Below are 27,355 nucleotides of genomic sequence, written 5' to 3' on the forward strand. Positions count from 1 at the left end.
CAATCCCTCCTTCCCCCCACCCCCCATCCCCCTTGGCAACCACAAGTCTGTTCTCTCTGTCTGTGAGTTGGTTTCTGTTTCGTAGATAAGTTCATTTGTGTCATGTTTTAGATTCCACATATAAGTGATATCATATGATATCTGTCTTTCTCTTTCTGACTTACTTCACTTAGTATGATAATCTCTAAGTCCATCCATGTTGCTACAAATGGCATTATTTCATTCTTTTTTATGGCTGAGTAGTATTCCATTGCATATATGTACCACATCTTCTTTATGCATTCATCTGCTGATGGACATTTAGGTTGCTTCCATGTCTTGGTTATTGTAAATAGTGCTGCTATGAACATAGGGTACATGTATCTTTTTGAATTATAGTTTTGTCTGGATATATGCCCAGGAGTGGGATTGCTGGATTATATGGTAGCTCTATTTTTACTTTTTTGAGGAACCTCCATACTGTTTTCCGTACTGGCTGTACCAACTTACATTCCCACCAACAGTGTAGGAGGGTTCCCTTTTCTCCACACTGAGAGGGATATTTTTTGATACCAGAATATGGCCATGTTTATCTGAATCTGAGAAAAATGCTGTTTTGCCACCTATAGAGGAGTTTTATCTTTTGTTCCAAGGAAACAGTAGAAAGTGTGGTCAAAGGGATACATGGCTTGGATGAAAGTTATAAGGAGTGGTTATATATATACAGTTTGATTTTTATGATTGTTTTCTTTTTCTAAGTTGGCATTAGAGAAACCAAAAATATATGTAAACAGATGGAAAGGCAAGGATATATTAGAGGGGATTGCAAACAAACAATTTTAAAAGGCAATGTAAACTTGTGTTATAGCATTTTGTCTATGATGAATGGTATTGTTTTCTTTTTGGAAAACTCTGTTTAACTCTTTTCTACTTAATGTCTCCTGCTGGATCAGATTTTTGTTCTCTGTTGTTATTTGGAAATTTTTATAGCTTTGAAATCTTCTCCATAGGGAATTCTGCTAGAACTAGAGAAGAAGGGGGAAAAAAAAAAAAAAAAGCATGGGAATTGAGTCATTGTATTGCCTTAGAATGGACTTTGTGTACCTACAACTTCTTGGGGGTTAGGGAATATTTGACACACATCACTGGTGTACAGATTAGAAGTGTTCTACCACTCACTCCCCTACCCCATTCCCTGTCCTCAAAGCTGGTAAATGAAAAATACATTAAGTTCAGTATTTGCCACACAAAGTCACTTAGAAATGCAGGAAACTCTCATGAATGCTAACTTTCAAGAATTTCTAGTTTGCTTTAGCCCTTTTGGACCGGTCATTACACTTAGTGATTCTATATCTGGGTAGATGTCTTTTTAGGAGTAGTAAAATTCTAAAGTGTAGAAATAGAGTTGTTGTTGTTGATTTTCAATGTGCTTCATGGTGCAGGCAGATGGGCATGGTATTGCTTTGCTGGAATAATCCACTCACCATTTTGGAAGAGTGTTAAGTAGAAACTTGGGAGGGGAAATGTCTTTTGAGAAATATGTTTTCTGACAGTGTTTTGGAATGCTGTATCTTCTGCTGTGATTTCACGAGGGAAAGCATGGGCCGTATTGAATTTAATTCTCGTGATGTCAGTTTCATAACCAGTCATCATTCCAGGTTCATGTTCAACCTCTAGCATGAGTGCAGGCATGCTTGGAAGACCCTTTTATTTTAGAGCATTTTTAACATATTCACTTAAAAAGTGCTCAAACAATTATCAATTAACCTATTATATTTTATTTCAAGATGGAAACATGGTTGTATCTATCGTGCTCTGTGTTGACCATTGAGTGTCTTTATTTTGTGATGTTAACTGTAAATTTTACTGAAATGACTCATCTATGTTAGTGAAGAATTCGTGACTCCCTGTACTCAGAAACGTGTCCTTTAAAAACAAAGTGTACCTAGCTTTGAGGTGATCTCTGTTTGTTGACTTAGATAATCTTGAACACGTGGTGGTATTCACCTAATCTGCTTCTTGGTGACTCATGTCCTAAGGGGCCTCTCAGGACTGAAAGCCCTTCAAGAGGAAGGGCTGGTTTCTGCCCCGTCTTCACAGCTGTGAATCCAGGACAGTGCCTGGCATATAGTAGTCACTCAATAAATGCTGGTTGAACTGACTAGAGCTGTATCCTAGACGTCCCTCTGGGTCTCAGAGGCCTTTTAGGAATCATGGTTCCATATTGGTTCACCTTCTAAGAACCTTTGTGCGGGTATAGTGGAGGAGATTGGCAGAAATATGTCCAAGAGCTGGCAGGAATTCTCCCCACACACCTGAAATGTTCTGTTCCTTCCTTTTGGGCATCCTCTGGCTCCAATGACCCCTTTCTTATCCTTGGCTGAGCTGCCGTGTTCTCCTGATTTGAATCTAAACTCAGAATTCAGAATGAGGATCTAAGCTGCCTGGCCACTACAGAAATGGCTCCCAAGAGATATTTCCTTTAGATGGACCCTCCTCCTGGGATACTCTTAGCTGGTCAAGGTTCCCAAACAGCACAGAAGAAAGACAGTTGATTGGGAACCTTAATTTGTAGGTACAGCAACGCAGCCTAAACATATCAGGTGATGTTATTATTGCTGCTATTGTTTTCGCCCTCTTGGATAAGAACATTTGCTCTGAAAACCATTTCCCCTTGGCTCTGGACCATCCATGGTGTAGGCTAGGAAGAGGAGAGAAGAGGAGGCACAAGTTAAGTCCTGGCTAGGACTGATCACATCTGATCATTTTCTTTTATTCCCCTCATTCTGTATCTATCCCTCTTCCATGATTTCAAAAAGCACGGTGTGGGACTTCCCTGGTGGCACAGTGGTTAAGAATCCACCTGCCAATGCAGGGGACACAGGTTTGAGCCCTGGTCCAGGAAGATCCCACATGCTGCAGAACAACTAAGCCCGTGCGCCACAACTACTGAGCCCGTGCTCTAGAGCCCGCGAGCCGCAACTACTGAAGCCCGCGTGCCTAGAGCCCATGCACTGCAACGAAGAGTAAGCCCTGCTTGCCGCAACTAGAGAAAGCCCGCGCGAAGCAACGAAGGCCCAACGCAGCCAAAAATAAACAAATAAATAAATAAATTTATATTAAAAAAGAAAAAGGCACAGTGTGACCTAGGCATATCTTCTAGTGAATGTTCACTTGTGGCTTTTTTTCTCTAATAGCAACTGAAGTCAGGTAGACCCCAGACTTAAAAAAAAAAAAAACAAAAAAACCTCTATCTATATCTATCTATGCAAACCAAGGCATTGGAAAGAAACAATAGAGCTCTCTCTTCTCAGCAAAGAGATCAAGGAAAGCAGAGCTGTAGAAGCAAGAGAATTAAGAGTAGCTGATAAAAGAAAACAGTTGTTTGCAAAGTAAAATTGGGTTTTAGAGGGTTTGCAGATTTGAAGGAGAGAGAAAGAGACCCTGGTGTTTCCTTCAGCAAACCCACGCTCATTCTTCAGGTCTTACCTTCAACATCATTCTTCTCAGAGAACGTCCTTCACTCCCTGGGCTGGGTTCCTCCCCTCCTCCCCACATCTGGTACCCTTCCCTCTGATCACCCACTAACATAATGTAATTTTACACTTGTAAAAAAACCAATTTATAAGTATAAAATTACATCTGTTTCTATATACTTATCTGTTGTCCAGCCTAAGTTATAAACCCTTCAAAGAAGCGATCTTGTTTGTCTTGTTTATTATTGTATCCTTCTGTTGGAATATGTTTGAAATATTAAATGGAAGAATAAATGCTGAGGTTACAGAGCAGCAGAGAGAGCGCCAAGGCGAGGGGGTGAGAGGAAGGGGTAGTATCAGGAATGGAGTAGGGAAAAAACCAGGATTGGCTGGCAGTAAAAGAGATAAGAAGGATACGTAGATGAGGGTGATACATTCTCAGCCTCCTGGAATCATGCATGGGAGTCCAACCCTTAACCCACTCACTTCATCAGTCTCATCTCGGGGTTGGTGGTTTCACTTTGTGGGGACAGGTCCAGTATTGCGGACCTTACTACCTCTCTTCACAGTGCTTCCTTCTGCTTTTATGTAACTTCTACTTCTTGGTTTTGGTCTTGTCCTCCAGAATGAGCTGATCCATAAGTTATTTTAAAGCCTGTGAGGTCGATGGCCAACTGATAACAGAAATTGGTGTTTGGTTCTATTTTTTCTTCCATCAGATATATGATATCTTGGAGGATATTAAAAATGCTAATTCTATGATAGATTAACGAAACTGTATGAGTAAAAATGACCCGAGAATTAAAACCAATATTCTCCAGGTTTTGGGTGCAAATTACTTTAAAGTCTGTCATGGATATTTGTAAGGAAGAACTGAATATCACATACTGAAGTGACTGAAAAACCTTCAGTCAATTATTTCTTTAAAAATTGAGATACTTCTGGTGGCAGCATACTGCTTTTAATTGGTTCCTTTCCCTTCCAGAAGCTTGGCTGTCAGCAAAACTTGTATAACATTAATTCCATCTAAGAATTTATAAACTTTTTAAAAAAAAATCTTAGGAAGGCCTGCTATTACCCATATTTACTATGTAAATTAAGCGAGTCTTAAGAAAACATGAAAATTAAAGCAAAGCAGAATTTAAAAGAACTGTTCAGTCAACACACCCATCCCATTGTCTGTGCAGGATTAATCTCCAAAATATGTGTAATGAAAAGCAATTGTATTCCAAATTGTTTAATTTAGAAGGAAACTGATTTTGACAATAGAAACACAATGGTCAAGGACAGTGTTTAATGAGCCTTAGAAAGTATGCTAACGACGCAGCTTTCAAAACCTCAATTCCCCTATGATGGATAACTTTATTGCACACTCTTGGCTATTTAAATCTCAAGGGTCAGAGGGTTTGTATATGTTATTGGTAACAAAGACGGAGATCTCTCAACTTTCAGTGAGTGGATTTATAAGGCACCTCCTTTACAGACAGTCTAAAGTACTCCGGAAAAATGTGTTCTATGTAGTTTAGACTCCAGAAACTCTATCACAATAAGCTTGAAATTAACATCAGGGCTTTATCACACTCAGCCTTCCAATCTCATTTTATTTCTCCTGTATTTTTATATGCAAAGCAAGTGGGGTTGTGTCATTATTTGTAATAGGTTAGAAAGTTGAAGAATATACAATATAAAAAGAATAGACCAAAATTTGAGTTTAGGGATAATAACGTTTTTGTCCTTTTCTTGCATGGATAGCTAGAGTTTAAGGTACATGCTTTCCTGCCTGCCTGCTTGCCAGCCTTTCTTCATTTTATGGTACAAAAATTTTAAGGCATCATGTTGGATTCGAAATTAAAACTTTGGCATGATAAATATTTTTTATGGTTACTTAATAGCATTCCAACATACAGCTCCACGATATATTCAGTTTTTTCCAGAAAGAATTGTGTGTGAACCTGAGGATTATCAGTGTTACATGACAGGTTATACACAGTGGCTCAACTAAAATTTAAAGTTCTAATTCCCATCCTTATACTTTAACCATTTTATGGCAAGCTCCTTTATTGAATCGATGAAATATTTCCCAGGTCTTCTCTGTGATGCTTTCCTTCCTAAAGGAACCCAGAGGGATCCACGTAAATAACATGAATTCCGGGGCCCTGCTGTCATTGTCTCCATAGACGCCGGGAACTTTGGCATTGAACAGTAATACACACAGAGTATTTGGTAAAATGTTTTGTGGTAGACCAAAGCATAATCCTAATGCCATGTAGAATAGGGAAGACTTGAGATTTTAAATCGTGGGTTGCCTACATACTGTCCTATGCTTCCAGACTAGTGATTGTTTGTTTAAAAAGAATACAGAGGATACCTTGGGCTGAACTGAAACTTGCAATCCTAAACAATTCAGAGGATAGAAGGTTAATATTAAGGCAGTTCAAACATTTTATTAATACGACTACTATGCCTGATGATGCAACTTGCTCCAAATGCTAGGATGCGGCAATTGATGAAAGATGAACAACAGCAGAAAAACCCTGGTTGCTTCCAGTAAACCGAGTGTTTGTATATTGCATGTGTGTTTATTGCATCTCTGCGGAGTGTTCTTTTTTTTCAGGTGTTTATAACCTGAAAGTTAATGTATTCTGGCCTGAAATAACTTGTAAATCGACGTGAATGATAGCATAGCACTGCTGGTGATTATAAGCCCTTCCGTGTGAGGTGTCATCAGGTCCAGTTTCCCCACAGTCCTCTGAACAGTAACATTGGGTAAGAACAGAGGATGGTAGGGTGTCTGCTTCATATGTAGTGCGTTTCCTGCTACTGGCGGAGAAACAGCCATGCCGAGCCCTCCCTAATACCCACAACCTTCCTCTTGGCGTTTTTAGGGTATAAAGAGCACTGGTTCTGTCCATCTCCTTTTGTGTAAGCAGAGGAAAGCCTACCATCTTCTCTACTGAATGCTTTGTGAGCTATGTCTCGTGCCCTGTCAACCGGATCTTGACCCTTGCTCCAAGCCGCTCAGATAACTCCCATGACATCGTATGGTAAATTGAAATGACATCTTGTTAGACAGTTCTATGGAGGTGGCTTGTGAACTCATTCAATAAAAGGACATCGGTGTGGGAGTAGAGCATTTGGGGGGTAAAAAGGTAACTCCTCGGTCGGCAGGAGATTTCTCACTGACCAACCTTAATTAACTCTGATGTCACATGAAAAGGAGCTGTTCCTGGGTACAGGTCACTTGGAGGGTAGGCTCCTGATGGTAGCCGGTGACAGGCCCGATGATAAATGAACGTGCCCTGTTAAACCATGACCCTCCGAGAAGCCAGTGTCAAGGAAAAAGCTCAGAGAGGTACCCTGAAGACGGGCCCCTCGTAAACGTTGACAGTAGGAATGCCGATGCCAGTAGAGGACTTTTCTCTTGGTAAACATCTTAAACCACCCAGATTTTTTTTCTTTTCAATGACCTTTATAGAGTTTAAGGAAAAATGAGTGAAGTCCATCACCCATGCATGGATGGAACCAAGACCATGGTCACTTCAGGGGCTAATACCATGGTGTCCTCTGTGCGCTGCACTGGAAAGCTGTTGGTGGATTTTGTTGACTGACAAAGTGTGAATTGTAAGCTTTAAAACAAGAAAATTATTCAAGTAAACATATGTTTAGGGCTGTGCCAACTGTCGCTGCTGAAATTAAACAATTTTTCACTTGTTTTTTTACACCTGAATTCAAGACATACATGCTATATAAATGACTTTTAAATTTTCTCTTAAGGCATGGAGATCAGGTGCTTCATAGTTTGGATCTGATGATTTGGGGATTACTTGGGATAGCAGAAGCTCTGAAGCAAGAAACCAGTGAATTCTTTTTTGTGGGTCCCTTTGATAACAAAAAGATGAGAAAGAAAATAGCAAGTCTCTGGGATTAGCAACTTGCTACAAATTAGGTGTATTCCTGCTGGAAGCAGCTACCTTACCATTCCGTCCTTTGTGGACCCGGGACCAAGAGCACAGTAACCTAAAATATCCTACATCTGTCCATCTAAAAGTCACAATCTTATCTCCACAAGGGATTAGTCAGCAGTGAGTCAGAGCTTCATGCTGTTGCCGAGTACATGTCAGTTTCTGAGTCCAAGCGTGGAAAGAGGTTTCCCTGTGCCTGAGAGAATGTACATGCCCCCTCTCATTTCTAAACCCACTTTCCACCACTCCTAAAACAAACTTCCCAGGGAGGAAAGCATGTTCCCTGTAGGCAGCAATGTATGTGTGCATGTCTTTACGTAAACATCCTTTCATTTCTCTAGATCCTTCCTTGATTTAAGGCCAGTTGTTCTGGGAGGAAAATAACATTTAAAAAACTCATGTCGCCTCTCATTGTGGGACTTGCTTGAGTTATGCTGCTGTCATACAAACTCCCATGGCTTTCCCACCTTTGATTTAGTCTGCTGGTAGACGGAACAGGAGCTCTCTGGTCTTTCCCCATCATGCTAGAAGTGAGAGAAAAATGTACGTTATAATGTCTTCCAGTAGAGTGTGGTGCCTGTACCCTGGGTTGGTGGTGTAATCTTCATTTAAGAGTCATTCTAACCGAACTGTGTTCAGTTATAATGGACCCTTCATATTATCTGACAAATACTTTAATAGAGGCACGACACAGAAGTTAAGACCAAGAGTTAACTTCTTATTAAGTATTAGAGCCCTGTGGGTATTAGCACCTCAAACAAAAGTTTTGGAAGTTTCTGGAAATTTGGTTCATTTGCATTCTTAACCTTTTTCCCACCCTTGCCACCAACCAAAAAGATTCCATGAGGTTTAGTCTATGAGACTTAAGCTTTTAATAAGCTACGTCTTGAGGAAAGAAAGTCTTCTTTTATTATGAATTATGTTTAATTAACCTCACACAACCTTGGTAAAGACTCGGGGTCTTAACATCAAATTTTAGAAACATGATACTTGGGGATTTATATTTAGATAAAGAGGTCATTTATCATGTAGGATTATGTACTATTGAAAACGTGGTATGTGAAATCAAACACAGATGCCTCTCATTTGAAAGAGACCTAATATACAAAGCTTTGCATTAAAACCAAATCCATTAGAAATCAATAATTTTAATATTAAAGGAAATACCGTAGATTTCTTCCAAGAGCTCTAGCAACATAATTTTTGCCGTGACTCAATTTGTTAAAATTCCAATTTAAATAGGTAAAATTCAAACTATGCAATTGGAAGTGATTTTAAATTAACATTAAATTTAAAAGATTGCAATTTGGGGGAACAGTGAGTTTTTTGCAATATGTTTGTAAATCTTCTAATACATAAATAATGATGTTATTGAACATGAAGTAAAAATTCTCTCTCTAAAATCAGCCTTCTAAAGCTTTAAGCTGGAGAAACAAAAGTATAAAAATCTAACACTGCTGAGGTGGTATGTAGCGACAAAGTTCAAAATAGCTCAATATGCAACTTAACTCTGATTATTTTAGTCATAAGTTTTGTTTTTAAAGTAGCTTTATTGAGATAAAATTCACATACCACGAAACTCACCATTTTAAATTGTGTAAGTCAGTGATTTTTAGTATGTTCACAAGAGTTGTGCAACCATCATCACTATCTAATATTAGAACATTTTCACCCCCAAAAGAAACTCCTGTTGTTACTCACTCCTGTTCCTTTCTCCCCCAAGCCCCTGCCAACCACTACTCTTATTTTCTGTCTTATGGATTTGCCTATTCTGGACACGTCATATAAATGGAATCATACAACATGTGGCATTTTGCGACTGGCTTCTTTTTGGTTTTTAAACAAGAGAATATTATTTTCTCACAGAAGCTGGAAGTTCTGGAAGCTGGAAGTCTAAGCTCAAGGTGTCATCAGTTTTGGTTTCTCCTGAGGCCTCTCTCCATGGCTTGTAGACAGCTGTCTTCTCCCTGTGTTCCTACATGGCCTTACCTCTGTGTGCACCAGCACAGTGTTTTCCAGGGTCATCTATGTTGTAGCATATATCCATACGTCATTTCTTTTTATTGCCAAATAATATTCTGTTGTATGGATCGACTACATTTGTTTATCCACCCATCATTTGGGTGGTTTCCACTTTTTGGCTATCACAAATCATGCCACTACAGACATTTGTGTACAAGTTTTTATTTGGACATATGTTTTTGGTTCTCTTGGGTAGATACCTAGGAGTGGAATTGCTGAGCCATCTGTTTAACTCTGTATTTAACCATTTGAAGAACTGCAATCTGTTTTCCAAAGCAACTGGACCATTTTACAATACTACCAGCAACATATGAGGGCTCCTGTTTCTTCACATCCTCATCAGCACTTGTTCTTGTCTTTTTTATTGAAGCTATCCTAGTGGGTGTGAAGTTGGTATCTCACTGTGGTTTTGATTTGCATCTTCCTGATGGCTAATGATGTCCAACATCTTTTCATGTGCTTGCTGGCCATTTATATTTCTTCTTTGGGAAAATGTCTATTCAGATACTTTGTCAATTTTTTAAATGGGTTATTTGTTCTTCCAGTAGTTGGAAGTATTTTAAAATGTGATTTCTAACTTGTACATTGTTGTTAATCACTGCGGATTTCAGAATCGCTGACTTTTTAGGCCAGAAGGAATTGTAAAAATCTAAGTCCAGCCTCCTCTGTTGGCAGATGAAGAATCTGAGGCTTAAGGTGACTTGCTCATGGCCACAACAGAGCTAGTTAGTAGCAGAGCTGGGGAGATTCATGATTCCCAATCAAAAATGGAAAAACATAGCTGTTTCATGATTCCTGTTTGAATAAGGCCCCTTTCTTACAGAGAACAGCCCTTTGATTTCAATATAGTAGGGGTGAGGGGGTGTCATCTAGAAGGAAGAGGAGCTAATGGCCTTGTCTTGAAGTTACATTTAACAGGTCAGAACACTATTATTATTCAGATCAATAAAAAAGGCAGTTTTCTAAAGATAACTTTTAGTCAAACTTTATATAAGAGCTTGCTCTCAGTCTTAAAAGTGGTGGGCAAGGCTGTCTGGTTCATAATGACCTATGGTGGGTGTTCTCTCTCTTAGTGTCCATCATGGTAGCTTTGAAGAGGTTTGAAGAAAGAACCTCAATCATTTGGGCTTTGATTTGGTTGCAAAATAAAGCCTTTTTTATTTACTTGGAATTTTACACACGCTTCCCATTGAGGTCACAGAAAGCATTCCATTTTGCCCAATGAAGTACAGGTGGGAAATGTAACATCTTAGAACAGTCTGTGCCTGGGCTTCCTCCCAGAGCTTCATCATGTGGGGAAAGAAGGGGTGTTTGTTTAAGAGCCATAAAGCTCCGTTCGCTTTCTACCTACCCAATAATACAGAACAGACAAACAACGAGAGAAAATATTCAGACAAGGACAGTACAAAGTGTCAGTGCTCACATAACTTCACGTACACATATTGGCTTTTTAATGCTATTAGCCCACTGTGCTTGACCTTAATAGTTTTTCCTAATAAAGAAGCATGTGATAAAGCCCATTTTCATAGTCTACACTTAGTTTTTTTTTTTTTTTTTTTAATTTTATTTATTTATTTATTTATTTATTTATTTATTTTTGGCTGTGCTGGGTCTTCGGTTCGTGCGAGGGCTTTCTCTAGTTGCGGCAAGTGGGGGCCACTCTTCATCGCGGTGCGGGGACCGCTCCTCATCGCGGTGCGCGGGCCTTTCACTATCGCGGCCCCTCCCGTTGCGGGGCACAGGCTCCAGACGCGCAGGCTCAGCAGCTGTGGCTCACGGGCCCAGCTGCTCCGTGGCATGTGGGATCTTCCCAGACAAGGGCTCGAACCCGTGTCTCCTGCATTAGCAGGCAGATTCTCAACCACTGCGCCACCAGGGAAGCCCTACACTTAGTTTTTGTTTTGGTTTTTTTTTTTTTTTTTTGGATTCTACATGTAAGTGAGATGATACCGTGTTTGTCTTTCTCTGACTTATTTCACTAAGCAAAATGTCGTCAGGGTCCATCCATGTTGACGCAAATGGCAAGATTTCATTCTTTTTTATGGCTGAATAGTATCCCATTGTGTATATATACCACATCTTTATTCATCCATTGACGGACACTTAGTCTTGACTACTGTAAATAATGCTGCAGTGAACATGTGAATGCATATCTTTTCGAGTAAGTGTTTTCGTTTCCTTCAGATAAATACCTAGAAGTGGAATTGCTGGATCATGTGATAGTTCTATTTGTAACTTTTTGAGAAATATCCATTCTGTTTTCTGTAGTGGCTGCACCAATTTACATTCCCACCAACAGTACACAAGGGTTCCTTTTTTTCCACACCCTCCGCAATTCTTGTTAATTTCTCGTCCTCTCGATAATAGTCATTCTATGTGTGAGGTGATATCTCATTGTGGTTTTGATTTGCATTTCCCTGATGATTAATGATGTTGAGTATCTTTTCATGTACCTGTTGACAGTCTGTCTTTGGGGAAAATGTCTGTTCAGATCCTCTGCCGGTTTTTAAAATTGGATGGTTTGGTTTTGTCCTATTGAGTTGTATGTGGGTTTTTTAAATATATATTTTGAGTATTAACCCCTTATCAGACATATGATTTGCAAATATTTTCTCCCGTTGAGTAGACTGCCTTTTCATGTTGATTGCATTGAGTTTTTTGTTTGGTTTTATTTAAATAGTAATTTTCCTGGTATAAGGAGATCTCTTTGACCCTCGTGATTCTATCGTAGTTGACTTTGATGAAAACAATAGTTCATGGGCCACCTAGTTTCCTGAGGGGACAATGATTCTTTTAAACGAGACTTCTAGGCTACCATGGCAAACAGTGGAAAGTTCTGATCCCCATCTGAGCTTCACAATGGGGGATCATTGTTAAGTTGTAGCACTCCACCCTTCGAAATGAAGTATCCTGTGGATTTATTTCTAAGTGGACAATGTGACTCTGAGCTACTCATGAGTCGAGCAAACAGAGTTGTTCATGGTGGGACGAAGATATCGGATCTTAGATGTATGCATGTTCACATCCTTATACACATCACCACCAAGATGGAGAAAGTGTCTGACATGCAGGAGACACTCAAAAAGCGTTAAATATTCATTACGCAAGTGGGTGTATGGGCATTAAACTGCTTCAAAGAAGTGTTTCAAGGCCTAATGACATTTCAGAGCAGTTGAGGAATAAATATCTCACTTTCCTTTTTCTTTATTAGTTTTCCTGTTAAACTGTAGCCTTGGTACTTCCGTTCATCTTTATGAGATTCTAGTTTCCTATTAACTGAAGGATGTGATGTCCCAAAGTGTCCAGTTACTTCGAAATGCTGTTTCCTGATACCTCTCCTTTCCTTTCTTTCTATCAACTACTTTTACCTAGCTTCCTTGTTCCTAGGGCAAAATTCATGATGTCTGCGGAGACAAATTCTATAGCAAAATATTTTTCTCAATATTTATCCCCCTAAGCTTTCCAATAATCCTATTTTTCTCTCAGTGTCTTATTTAACCACTCAGTTAGGTGGTTTTCTTTTGGTTGGAGGCTGGAGTGGGGACTGCAGAGAGGGATGTGCAGTTGGCATATTTTTTGAGGGATCTTCTCTACATGACACATTTCTTTCTACTGGCATTTGGGTGGTTTTTTCAAGGTTTAAGATCCTCTCTGACAAGGGTCAGGAGTACTGGTGTTCTAGGGCACTGACAGAGAAAGATTCACACAATTTGGAAACCAAAATAACAACAAAAAAAGGGAAAAAAGTAGGAATCACCTCATACCAGGGAAGGAAGGCATCTTCCCCTTGGCCTCTCCTGGATGGGAAAACTCATTATGTGCACACAAACCACAGAGATACCTGCAAGTATTGCCAGAATTTTCCACAGGAAGCTTGGGGTGGACCTTTTCCAACCCACGAACAATTGCTCAGTTAAATCCCTGGAGTTCCATGCCACAAAGAAGGGCAGAAACTATTCCGGCCTGGACATTTTTCAGGGCAGGCGTTATTAATTGCTGGCTGTGGCTTTTGAAAGACGTAGTGTTCTCCTGGATCACTGATTTTGAGCTACCCTGTTACTTCAGAAAACTCATAAACATGAGGAAAGTACAAAATTCTTTAGGTACCTGAATGGGTCGACTTGTTCTGTGAGGTTATTTGATAGACCAAGGGGAGCTCGATGAAACGGTCATTCTATTTAATATTGAGCCATTTGCTCCAATCATAATTTGATACCAGGGCCTATTGTATATAAAAGTGACTTTCAGAATATTAATATCATCAGCAACACCAGCAAAGAAGATAATGTTCATCTAACGTCTTTGCAGTTACATACCCAGCAAAACGTTCTCTGATGGGAGTGGGGGAGGGGAGTGATTCTGCTAGGTGTCGGTGACAGGGGCATCTATCTGCCACGTGCCAGGTGGCGTGCCCGCCACCCAGACAGCAGAGCACCAAGTCCCCATGCTGTGCGTGTGGACTTTCTGGTTCACACGTGAGGATGCCAAGGGGCAGCCCGTTCAGTAATGCCGAGGCATGCCGGCAGCAAGTGGAGAGATTAAGCTTCTAGGGCAGATCTTTCACTGAGCCTAGTTTTCTTTGCGATGTTAGGACCTGAGAGAAACACTAGGGAGCATTGCTAGACTTCCCCGTGGAGTCTGACACATGCAGGTCTGTGGTCTAAGATCCCAATCTTCTGCTTTGGATTCCACTTCGGAAACGTATCTTTTATGTAGAAAATATTCCCTAAGATCGGCTCTGCATACATAACTTCCCTCCTTCCAAGAATATCTTTTCTCCCTCCTGCTGACCCTTACCCCTGCTAATCCTGAGCCCCATCTCCCGCTTTTACCAGGAGGAGGGGGAGAGCAGGGGACGAGGGGAGAGATCCTGATCAGAGGCCTCTTCTGCTAAGTCAAGAGCTTCAGCGGAGACAACCTCTACGGCACCAATGGCTCAAAGAATTGTGGGTCTGGGGATGTCAGAAATGGACAGAGAACCAAAGTCATGCAGTCCAGTCTCCCGTCTTACAAATAAGAGAACTGAGATCTGGAGAAGGTGACTTGGCCAGGGTCTCATAGCTGCTCCCCGGGATGGATACTGTGTTGTATGCAGATATTGTGTCATATGGAGATGCTGTGTTGTATGGAGATACTGTGTTGTGAGGAGATACTGTGTCTTGAGGAGATATTGTGTCATATGGAGATGTGTTCATTTTAGCACACTTTTGCATAGCTGATCTCATTGTCTCACAACGATCCCCATGAAATATACTTGTCAAATGTCACGTAGGAGCAGACAGTTCCCTCTTTTCTCTTCCATTATAGAAGGAAGTTGGAGATTATGTAAGACAAACCAAGTGCCTTCTAAAACTGATTTCGATTCTATAATTAGTTTTCCAAATGAGGAAACCAGTTCAGAAAGAGAAATGACTCGCCCAGAATATCATGGCTCAACTAATGACTGAACTATGTCTAGAATCCAGGAAAAGTTCCATGCCTTGTATTCAGAAAAAGATCAGACGGGCCTGTATAACCAGATGACCCATGTTGGTAGTTCAGTATTAGAAATATATTTTGGATGACATTGACATTTAATCCTGAGAGTTTTTAATAAGTTACTATATACTTTAATATGGTTGCACTTTGAATCATGATTGAATTTATTAATGTTCTAAATTAATGGGCTTTTGAATATTATTTAGATCACTTGGCATAGTAGGATATACAATATTCATGAGCAAGAAGTCTTGGAATAGAAAAAATTTGTGAATTAAAATAAATTTGTATCAGATGTACCTTTTTGTCTATGCAAGTAAGTTAAAGATGGAAAGTTACCTTTTATGCAAAGATATACCTTTTAAAAAAAGACGAGAGGGCAATTTGCAAATAACACATTTCAAAAACTTTTTTTCCAGGATGTAGTTCAGGTTCAAAATTAAAAGGTCCTGAGCTGAGTTTAAAAGGCACCCAGCACGTGATGCAAGCAGGCCAGACGCTGTATCTCAAATGCAGGTGAGTGACCGTGTTGGTTTGGGGACAATCTGATTGCTCTTCCTTAGGCAGAACCACTCCCTAGGAGAGTAGAAAGGTGGCCCCCCAGAGGAGACAGGTAGACGTCAGCGGTCTTTCATCATCTGCCAAGTGCAAACCTCATGCATCCAGCTTCCCCTGGAGGGTGATACATTCATCCATGGGATGGGAGGGAATTACTCACTCACGGGGAATCAGGGGAAGGGATGTCCCGAACATTTTGAGTTGTTTAAAAGCTTTTCTAATAAATGTGTTACTTTTCTGTAAAGAAAGTGACTGTACTTAAGAAAAGACCTCAGGATAGAAATGACAGCTTCAGAACTGGCCCCAGCCATGACTGACTGTGTTTTGTTTTCTTATCTGTGATTGCAGAGGGGAAGGGGCCCATTCATGGTCTTTGCCTGCAACAGTGAGTAAGGAAAGCCAAAGCCGTAGGCTGAGCATAACTAAATCTGCCTGTGGGAGGAGTGGCAAGCAGTTCTGCAGTACTTTGACTTTGAACGCGGCTCAGGCAAACCACACCGGCTTCTACAGCTGCAAATATCTCTCTACACCTGCTTCCAAGAAAAAGAAAGCAGAATCTACAATCTACATATTTATTAATGGTAAGACTTCCACTTTCTACGTTCTCTTTGCTATAACTTTGCAGTGGGTCATAAATCCACCTGATCCATTGGAAAGGGAGCTTTCCTAGTGACTGTGAAAGAAGTGGGCCAGGAAAGAGAGCCTGCCCTAGCTGTCGAAACTTGTGGAGTGCGTTTTAATGTATTTCCTGAGTGTCAGTTTCAACCAGAATTTTCAAGGACCAGTCAGTCAATTGCATGCTCCCTAAAGGGAGAGACTCTTGTCTGTTTTGTTCACCGCTGTATCCGTGGCACCTAGAATACTGGCACATTGTGGGATGAAAAAATGAATGGCAAGCTTTTAGTTCTATTTCTTAATTATTGAGAAGCCCAAAATACAATACAAGATTTTTGTCCTTTAACACAACTGCATTCTCTGATAGGTTGAAATTGTCAAATACTGTTCTATACTAAATTCATAGGTGTAATGTTGCTAATGTCACTTGAAGGGTTACAAAATTAATTCCAGTTAATGATGCTCTATTATTTCATGTTCACGAAGCGAGTATTATGAAGATATAAGACCAGGCACATGCCATTGCATAGTGAAAAGGGCGAAAGACAAAAAATGAATCATGTTCTGGTTATGATTTTTATGGTATAATTTTTTAGTTTTTCCTTCCTTAGAGAATGAAGAAATGAAATAATATTCAGAGGGAAGAAATATAAAATCCTTAAAGAAACATAAAGTGGCAGTAGAAATGGATCCCTGGAAAGAATAATAAGGAAGATGACTTGTCACTTTGTTCTTCCTTGTTTCGTTCCAGCCAATTTCCAAAACTTGCCCAAGACTCTAGCCTTAGAGCTAGAGCTCTAACACATAGAGCAAAATTAGTAGGCACCTCAGGCACAAACTCAAGTTAAAAAAACAAAACAAGCAACCATCAGCGTAAATAGCCTAAACACACATCCTGGGTCTTCCTCCCGGCGAGTTAAAGAACTGGGTCTTTGCATTGAAGGCAGCACCATAGACTTACATTTTGGTGGGAATCTTTTTTGAAATAAGGCAACTAGACAGTGTTTTACCTGAGCATAATATGTAATTTTCCAGATTCAGGGTTAGTCTCAGAGACAGTAGAACAGTAGTGTGATATTGGCAGTAACATATTAGCTCGTATCAGCCTGCTTTGACTGAGCTACTTTTCTATCCAGCTCCGCCAAACTCCTGTTTGTACATTTTGCACTTTTCCGGGGGGAGGGGGTGGGGTGGGCAGAGAACTGGGGGAGGCAACAACTTCCTAGCTGATCGCCATCATAGGAATGCAACCAGCCCACTTAAAAATAAGAGGAGGAAGGAGGCCAGGGATCTTGGCTTGGAGAAGGCAGAGCTGCCTTCTCCAAGAGGGAAGAGAGGGCGGGGTCGGGGGGAACAGGATTAAAGGGAGAGACACAGACACAACGTGTGCCGGTGGCGATGGAAAAAGTCACGTGCTCAGACATCTGTTCTCTTTTTCTAGCTCCACATAGTAGGTTATGTTCTTTCTGGCTCTTGTGGAGGAAAGAAAATGCTTTTATTCCTGTCTCTCTAGGGGAAATGGGGGGGGGAATTCATTTATACTAAAATTCTTATAAAACCTTCTCCTATGGGTTTATTGGTCTGACCTTCCGAATCAAACACTTCAATGAGTAAAAGAAGACCATTTCTCTTTTTTTCCCTAAGAAATAACATTCGGTTATTTTCATCTTTCGCTCCTGCATTACTCAGCAGGCCTCATGGGTAATGGAACCAGTAGGTAGGTGTGCAGAACCTGTCAACTTCAACCCCCTTTGAAAACAGAAGAGAAACTTAGCTATTTAGAATTATCTCCACTTCCGCTATACAATAGAGCAGATCTGGCAGGTAACGATCACTTTGGGTGTCAAATCAATAGTCATTCTAAGCCCTGTGAGGGCAAGGTCCATGTCTGCCTTAATTACTTTTACCTGCAAAGTGCCTCCCGGGTACAGTGCCTGGCTCATAGCAAGAATTCAGTAATATTTGTCAAATGAATACACGAAGCGATTAACAGGGCTGTGTGGAATAATCTGTTGAAATTGACACTGAGGATGAATTTCAGGCCAAGTAGGAAAGAGCGGCATCACTAATTATCGCTGTCTGGTATGAGGCTGGGGGGGTGAGTACTGGCCGCGGTGTCACGTACGTATCATGTCTGCTCTCTGGTAGTAGCCCACAAGCATTAGCATAAAGGTACAAGTCCTAGTATCTCAAAACTCTTGCACAATTTGGTTGGGTAGAAGGAAATTCTCTATTTCAAAGACTGTGTTCTTGGACAGGGAAGGATATCAAAATGCACTGATTGTGTTTCATAGGGCATTATTATTGGAATACTGTGAATATTATATGCATTCATTGGGAAAATCTTTATGAGACGTGACTTTTAAATAGCACTAATAACAAAAGATATTTGAATCAATAATAGTGAGCATAAGAGAGCACCTGAATCTTCTTTGTTTGTTAGTTAATTTGGTTAGCAGATATTTAGGGAACACTTGCTAGGTGCCTGTAACTGTACTGCTCTGAATAGTAACACGGATTTTGTTGTCTGTTTCCCGGTAGAGTGATATTGGTCTCATAATCACACTTTACTAAAATCCAAGTTAGCTATGATAGAATTCATTAAGCAGCTGTAACTTTTCCAAGTATCCTAACATTTTATGCGTTTCCTATTTTCATTCTTTTATTAATTTTGTGTCTGAGATTTGGTCTCAGGCTTCCATTATTATTGAATATTTAACAACATTACAGGTTTAATTTTATTCAGGGGCACAAAACTGGTCTGGTCTCTTGTGCCTCAGGATTGTGTCTGGGACTAATAACTCCAACCAGTTCCTAATACACAGCTCTGACTACTTACTAGATGTCAACTGGTTATCACTTATTTATTATTGTTGAATGTTTACTTTAGAACATGTTATTGTTTGGACGATTTCTGCCCCTGGTAAGCATCTGCAGATGTGTTGGTGTTTCATTTTGGTTTTCTATAATGATGAGAAACACTAAGACACCTCTTTTGAAAAGGCATAGATTTGTAGTCTGATAGGGTTCTGAGAAAAAGAATCAGGGCTGTATAGCTTTGTCTGCATGATACCAAACCGTGCATGTGGATTATAAGCAAACTATTATTTAGATGGTTCCCACCTGAGCACTGATTTGGACATAACATCTGATATGTGTATGTAATGTACAGAAAAATCAATATCCTCACTTTATCATTACAGCTTGTAGGAATCTACCAAACCTCTGACATAATGCATTAATTTCAATTTATTTACTCAAGTAAATAAATTATCAATTTAATTACTCAAGTAACTACATTTAACTACTTTAAAAACCAAAACATAAAACAGAAGCAATATCGTAACAAATTCAATAAAGACTTTAAAAATGGTCCACATCAAAAAAAATTCTTAAAAAAATATCAAGCCAAGGGTATATCAGGAGAGGAAGATGATTGTCTTAGAATCAGTGTAATTTAGTGAGACAAGGCTCTACTTGGCTATGGGACCTGGGATTTAACTTACTGGTAAATTTAAATTACTGGTAAGTTTAAAATTTCCCTTAATATAATAATTCCTTACATTCGTGGTTTCTTTTCATTTAAACAAATGATTTTACTTACATTCTGCTGTTCGATTCTCACAACAATCCCGTGAAGCTTTCTTCTCTCCATTTTGCAAGCAAAGGGCCTAAAATCCACTTCACTTGAGGCTACATGGGGAGCGACGGAAAAGGGTTAGCAGCAGAGTAAGGTGGTCAGATTTTTCCCTTCAGATTCTCAGTGGCGGGAGGAGACCAGAGGGGGCAAGACTGAGGCAGGAACACCAGGTAGGGCTGCTGCCAAGGTCACCGTCGTCATAGCTGTGGGAAAGGACAGAAGGTGATGATTGGAGGGATTCAGTCCACCTTGGTGAGCTGGAGGGTCGTGGTGGAAGGGAGGAGGGAAAGTGACACTTGAGTTCTGTAGGGGCACCTGGGCAACTGGTCCCAGGTCCCATAGCTAAGTAGAGCCTTGTCTCACTAAATTACACTGATTCTAAGAGAATCATCTTCCTCTCCTGATATACCCTTGGCTTGATCTTTTTTTTTTTTAAAGAATTTTTTTTGATGTGGACCATTTTTAAAGTTTTATTGAATTTGTTACAATACTGCTTCTGTTTTTATGTTTTGGTTTTTTGGCCGCAAGGCATGTGGGATCTTAGTTCCCCAACCAGGGATCGAACCTGCACCCCCTGCATTGGAAGGCGAAGTCTTAACCACTGGACCGCCAGGAAATTCCCACCCTTGGCTTGATCTTGACAAATGGCTGTTGAATGAGAGTAACTGAAAAACGCTACATACATTTAAAAAAAATTGCTTTTGGGAAAATAAGTCGAATACCCCAGCAATTATAGCTACAAAATTCTGGGTCATAAGGAAAAACAAAAAGTACTCCTCGATGCTTTACTAATTACAAAACAAAAAGATGTTAGCTGAATGGTAATGCCAGGGCTACTTAGGTAGTGTTCATCAGCCTTGCAGAGAAAAAGGAACACATTTGCATTTCTTTTCTGACCTTTTGGTATAGACAAGAAATTGGCTCCAGATCAGCCTTTTCTAAGTTAGAGGATTTCGTTGCAATTAGTATTTTAATATATGAGTTTTGCCTGTAAAGTAAGGAAACTAACCAGAAGAGATTTTAATGGCATCTCCAAAGTATTTAATACTTTGTCAGTGTCTCTAATTTAGTTAAGAAGACCTTGAACTTAGCCTGTTGAGTTCCCCACGCTTTGAAGTCAGCCTATACCCTTCCCTTCTCCAGGTCCAAGACTTTCAGGGCTCTTTAAGTATAATGTCTTCTCTTGAAGCATTATAATTGAAAAGGGAAAGAAAAATGGGAGTCTGCGCTGTGGTTGAGTGGATATCTTCTAGTTCTTCCCTGTAAAAGAAACTCATCTCTTCTGCTTCTCTTTACTTGGTTGTTTTTCTCTCTACGCGTATTAAAGCAAATGGTTTGGAGCATTTTCACAACAGATTTTCCTTCCTTTGGTTCTCCTTTATGTATAAAATGAATGAGATTTGCATAGCAGCTTAATTTCAGGTAGAAAAATGATCAGACACACTGCGTATGTAATTGAAAAGTAGTAGAAATTCTAACAACCCAGGTATCCTGGGAGAGAAAGATCATTGTGCCTTCACATAAACCTACTTAGTGGGAAAAAGCTCTGTGTGGCTAGGGGATCTCCAACAAGTAAAAATATTAAAGGTGCAGATATTCTGAGAAGGATTCAACATACTCGCTTGTTCAACACATCAGGTTTTCCTGAAGGGCTTTTACATAACTCTCTGAGATAAACCACTTTGGTATTATTTCTTCCATGTTATGTATGAAAAAACAGCCGCTGTGACCTGCTCAAGACAGAGCGAATAAAATGACAAGCCAGGATGAGGATCCAGGTCCGATCCCAAGGTTAAGGCTGTTTCCGCCATGCTACAGTTTCAGCTATTGATTTCAAAATATGAACCAACTGTTAAATCTTTGAGAATATAGATTATACAGTTATTACATTCTTTTAAATTTCAAATTCAATGTTTTTTTCTTTCGTTTGAGGAATGGTAGGTTACATTGGTTTCAGGGTGTTTTTCTGAGTGATAGGCCTTACAGAAACAAATCCCCATCCCAGAGAGCTTTGTGTTGTTGCCTGATGGGGTCAGAACTTGTTTGGGCGCACACTCATTCACCGCTGCGTTCCAGCTCACGTGGCAAGGGAAAGAGACATCATTCTGTTTACCAAGATGAGCAGGGCTCTTAAAAATCCCAACCATCAATGGGCTGTGAAATCAAATTAGTGGTCTGTCATCAGCATTTTAAAAAAATAAAGCAGGGGAACTCCCTGGCGGTCTAGTGGTTAGGACTCCGGGCTTTCACTGCCAGGGGCCTGCCTTTGGATTCCTGTTTGGGGAACTAGGATCCCGCAAGCTGTGGGGCACCCACCCCCCGCTCCCCAAAAAAAAAGCAGAATAAAATGGAAAATATCCAAGTATATTGCAAAAAGTAAGGGTAAACATTCAGTGAAACTTTTTAAATAAAACTTTTGTTCCCATTTTATAAAATATGCAACATATATACATTATACTCACATATATGTAAAATACACATGAGTGTGTGTATGTGTTTAATGGGTCTGAGGTGAAATGTATTTCTTATTGTGGAACTCCGTACAATAAGTTTAAAAGTTTCAATCTTATTAAAGTGTAAACAGGTAAACTTATTAAAATTTTAACAGGTTGACACAGGTCATCTCTGTACTTTGTTTAAGAAAACAGCACCAGTCGTAAGCACCGTGGTGTTTTTTGCACGCCACTCCTGAAACGAGCCTGGCGGGAACGTGGTGGTGGAAATAACCCTTCTCCTCGAGTTGATGTGGCTAAAACCCGTCGTAAAATGTGTGGGTTTATGCAGTGCAAACTCCTCCCATTCCTGAAATGGGGTTTCCCACAAATAGGTATCACCCAGGACGTGCAGTCAGCAGGTGGCGTCCGTCTGTGGACATGGGTCACACACCTGCCGCCCGCAGGGCCCTCCCGTTCTGTGCAAGGTACGAAGAGCAGAGTTGCGGCATCTTAGGGTTTTGGAGGCCCCTGGTTCCTTTCTAGGACCATGACTTCCAATAGATTTATGAGGATTTTAAAAGGTACAGGTTGAACTTCTTAAAATAATAGCTATTGCCCAGAAGCGGGTCTTTCCAGGGAGTGAAGAGGACGCGTCTAATAGTCCTTACTGAGCCCCGCGGTAGAACTTACTGAGGTTGTGTGGACCGTTCTGCTCCGACACCACCTCCACTGGCCTCCTGCCCGGGTCCAGTGCGCTGCGGGGCACAGGAATGTGGGGAAGCACTGCTTCGCTGGGTAATGGCTGAGCAGTGGTTGCCTGTTCCCCAGTTTGCCACCGCGTGTGGCAAGTCCAATCAGCACGGCCATGAAACAAGCAGGGACGTTGAGGAGAAGAGTAGCGATCTGCAGATGTACTCAGAGTCTCCCCATCTGCACTTTTTCCCGGGTGGGGGTAACAGTTCTAAGGTGGGGATGCACGAAGGGTGTCAGACCCCCAGCCCAAAGTGAGAGGAGGTCTCCGAGCTTTCAGTTGCATCACTGGCTGCCTTGTCAACACGCCGCCTTCCGTGCAGGTCAGAACCATGATGGGGAGAGAGAGAGAGGCTGAACAGATTTTCAGAGCCTCTGACACATTTTCAGTGGCACCATTGTCGTATTTTTGTGGGAGAAACTTTCAAGAGAAACGATTTGTTTCCATTCATCAAAATTCTCCTCTGAGGAAAAACAGGCTAAAACAGTTGACATTTTGTAGGAAGAAAACAAACAAAACAAAACAAAGAAACCAACTTAAAAAAAAGAAAGACCACTTAGCCATAGTTTGGCCAAGTTCTTTAGGTCTGGATTTCTTAGCAAATTTATGATATTATCTGTTATTGCTTGGTTACTCTCCAGGGTCTTCTCTGGTTTTAAAAGTCAGTTTCAACAGGTACTCATCACCCCTCCCACTGCCCATTGGAAAAGCTGCTACCCTCACCTCCCCTACTCACTTCATCTCTATCCTCAATGCATGGCCTCTTCCACTTACTATCTGAAACCTCTGCTTATTCTAGCACGAATACTCCCGTAAGAATTGCTTCCAGGAGTTTTGGTCTCAGGGACTAAGCCTGATGCTTCTTGAGCCCAGAGTTGTTGAGAAGAAAGTGTACTAGACACCTTGTACCCCCAGGAAGCAACCAATGCAGACAGGTTGGGTGGTAGATCTTGTTTGCCATCCTTCTCACATCATTGCCTGATGTATCTGCCCAGGAGACAGATGAACACGTTGGGGTGAACAGAGTTTGGACTCTCAGCCTTTGGATTACGCGTCTGGAAGCCCAGGTGGGTTTCCTAAAGTGGCAGCTGTTTGAGGCTGACCTGTATTTGCAGAATTCTACTTGAAACGATCCTCTGTAAAGAATTCCTAGGAATTCTCTGGCCTCTCTGCATACAGCTTCATCAAACATCTAATACAAGGTCAGGTTTTGCTGGATTTTTTTTTTTTTTTTTTTTTTTGCTGCATTTTGACGAAGTTGTGAAAAAGAGGAAACAAATATTGCTAGGATTTAAAATAGACACTGACGACATGGTTGGTTGGAGTTTTCCTTGGGAAACAGACCCCTCTACAGCCTGGTGCTGTGTTTCCTCTAAGGCTGAGGCATGAAGGAGACTGTCCGTTCTCTCCATCACAGGGCGGGGGTGGGGATGGAGAACAGCCGATTAGGACCACAGGGCAAGAGTTTAGAGAAGAGTGACTTAACTCTTATCCATTCTCCTTCCAACTACGTGAAAATTTGATGGAAGACACTCTTGATATCTTCAAGCCCTGGCCTTTCACATTTCCCTTCTAGAGACATTTTTGTCATTAGACACCAAGGGACCTTGATTCTAGGAAACATTTACATGTGGTTGGGACAGAAGCCACTTGTGGTGGTGGATTTGTTGCAAGTCGGGAACATCACATCTTCTTTCTTTAGCCCTTGCCCCAAGCCCTGTGTTCACCTAGCGTGTTCCTAGGAATTTCACCCTTAGCCCTTGTTGGTACCTGCCAATTAAATGTCCAGGTCATTCCTTCAGAGAGAGCGTTTCCCGACACTCTCTAGGCTCCGTACCAAAAAAATGTGGCGTGCCAGCTCTCGAGAGCCACACAGCTAAGCTTTGCTCGCAATAACACTCTTCTGTGTCACCAGGCATTGAGTACAACTACATAAATCCTCAAAAATAATCAGAATGAACATAACTCTTGACTGAGCCACTTGGACACAACCCAAGACTCGGAAAAATTAGTGACTGAGGTGGAATTATGAAATCTCAAGATGGTGATGAAGTCCAAATAAAAATCCAATAAAATCGACCATATCCTCTCATTTTCCACCCCACAAACACAAAGTGTGAAAGATTGTCCATCAAAACTTTATGGTTTTTAAGGATTTTTTAAAAATCTCCTTTGTGTAATTTTTTTAAGAAAAATGAGCAAGGGACTTTTTCAGGAGAAATCCCCTCAAGCTGAAAAGGCTTTAAGTTTCTGACATTTCATAACTTTCTTTAACAACGGTAATGAAATGCCAGCCCCGCCTAGAGACAAGGAGGTGCCCTAGTTTTGATCTCTGTGGTCCTTGCAGTTTGGACACTCTTTAGTTTTCCTTTACTATTTAAAATATTTGTTGTTTTGGCATCCAGTGCATTTTTGCTGGGCTGTGTTGGCAGTCATCTTGGCTAACGGACTGTGCTAGTCACAATTGGTGACTTACTAATGCAATCAGTGCCCCTCTCTTCCATCCTTCATCAAATATCAATTAATATACTATGTTTTTTTATCTTATGTTATATTGGAGTATAGTTGATTTACAATGTTGTTAGTTTCAGGTGTACAGCAAAGTGATTCATTTATACCTATATCTGTTCTTTTTCAAATTCTTTTCCCATTTAGATTACAGAATATTGAGTAGAGTTCCCTGTGCTATACAGTAAGTCCTTGTTGATTATCTATTTTATACATAGTAGTGTGTATGTAAATAAACTATATTTGAGACAACATGATCCAGGGTTCAAATTAGATTCAATCCCTGTTCTGATACATGAGAAGGCTTTGTCTTTGTACAGATTCCTTAGTAACAGTTCACTCTTAGGTCTCACTGTGTGCTAGATGCTACCCTAGGCACCTGTTATTGGTTAATGATTTCATTCTCATAACAACCCTAGGAAGCAGCGCTATCATTTTCATCTCCTTTTCACAGAGAGGTTGAGTAACTGCCCATCTAACTAGTCATATAACTAGTACGCAGTGGAGAAGGCAGCAACCCCCTTTCCCATCAGGAGTTCATACATATAAAGTGCTTAGTTTTAGTGTCTGGCGTATTGTATGCACTGCTTACCTGTTTACTGTTACTGCTGCTTCTGTCGCTACTGTTAACATCTTCTGAGCCTCGGTTTCCTCATTCGTAAAACCAGAAGAGTAGTACTTTGTGCATTTGTCAGGAGATTCAGTGAGGTAATATCCATAGCACTGTGCCTACACTTACAGGGGGACCAGTCAATAGTAGTTACCATGGTGACAGGCACTGCGCTGGGCAGAGGAGGAAGTACAAAGATGATCCCCTTAACTGTCAAGGGTCTACAATTAGTGATACAAATAAAATAGTTTACAACTAGCCATATTGTAAAGCGCTATGAGAAGAGAGCAGGAAGAGGGGCCTGGACCAGGGATGCTCTGCCGGGGACACCCCACCCCTCCCCCACTCTTCTGCACCAGCGTTCTCGCACTCATTTTTCAGGTCTTGAGTTAAACATCACCCGTCCTGGGAAGCTCCCCAGGCCCCCCAATCTAGGTTTGACCCCCCCTCACGTAGGACTCACCTCACCAGCTCTGTGAGGAACAGCACCGACTGTCTTTTTTTTTTTTTTTTTTTTTACTTATTTATGGCTGTGTTGGGTCTTCGTTTCTGTGCGAGGGCTTTCTCCAGTTGTGGCAAGCGGGGGCCACTCTTCATCGCGGTGCGCGGGCCTCTTACTATCGCGGCCTCTCTTGTTGCGGAGCACAGGCTCCAGACGCGCAGGCTCAGTAATCATGGCTCACGGGCCAAGCCGCTCCGCGGCATGTGGGATCCTCCCAGACCAGGGCTCGAACCCGTGTCCCCTGCATTGGCAGGCAGACTCTCAACCACTGCGCCACCAGGGAAGCCCAGCACCGACTCTCTTGCGCACCCTGATGGCTCCAGCGAAGTAGGAGGTGCTCAGAGATGTTTGCTAAATGAAGCAAACATGAGGTTTTTAAATTTATATTCGTCTCACCTGGCCTCCTGGGCATTAATGAGGAAACGGAGGGCACATGGAGCAAATGAGCCAAATCGGGGGCAAAGATGCACATGTCACGTGACAGGATCACTGTCCAAAAAATGTCCAGCTGACTAGAACTGTGACCTGGGATTAACCAAATGAGATTTGACAGGAATAAGTGTAAAGGACTGTACTTGGCTTGCAAAGCCCGCTAACCACTCTAGGACTACGGGGGAGGCTGTGGGAGGTGGCGGCTGAGACAGCACATGCGAGAAAGACTTCAGGCTTCTAGTTGACTCCACATTCACCAGGAGAAGGAACCCAGCCTTGAACTGCATTAACAAATAGATGGGGTTCAGAATAAAGGTGGTGTCAGTCATACTGTTTAGTTTACACTTCAAGAGGGACAACGAAGACAGGAATTCCGAGCAAATTCCT

General features: G+C 41.1%; 1 protein-coding gene across 3 annotated transcripts in view; it reads left to right on the top strand.

Annotated features, from left to right (window-relative positions):
• The window catches only part of FLT1 (fms related receptor tyrosine kinase 1), a 173,051-nt gene that overhangs the window by 11,776 nt on the left and 133,920 nt on the right, over positions 1-27,355 (top strand). For 2 of the 3 annotated variants that reach the window (XM_057533231.1, XM_057533233.1), the window contains exons 2-3: positions 15,337-15,433; positions 15,824-16,056. The exons of the other annotated variant lie outside the window; for it this stretch is intronic. In XM_057533231.1, the coding sequence (XP_057389214.1) occupies positions 15,337-15,433; positions 15,824-16,056 (330 nt within the window). The remainder of the gene's footprint in view (positions 1-15,336; positions 15,434-15,823; positions 16,057-27,355) is intronic. 3 annotated transcript variants of the gene reach the window in all.

Source organism: Balaenoptera acutorostrata, chromosome 18 (genome assembly GCF_949987535.1).
Source record: "Balaenoptera acutorostrata chromosome 18, mBalAcu1.1, whole genome shotgun sequence".
NCBI classification, from domain to species: Eukaryota; Metazoa; Chordata; class Mammalia; order Artiodactyla; family Balaenopteridae; genus Balaenoptera; species Balaenoptera acutorostrata.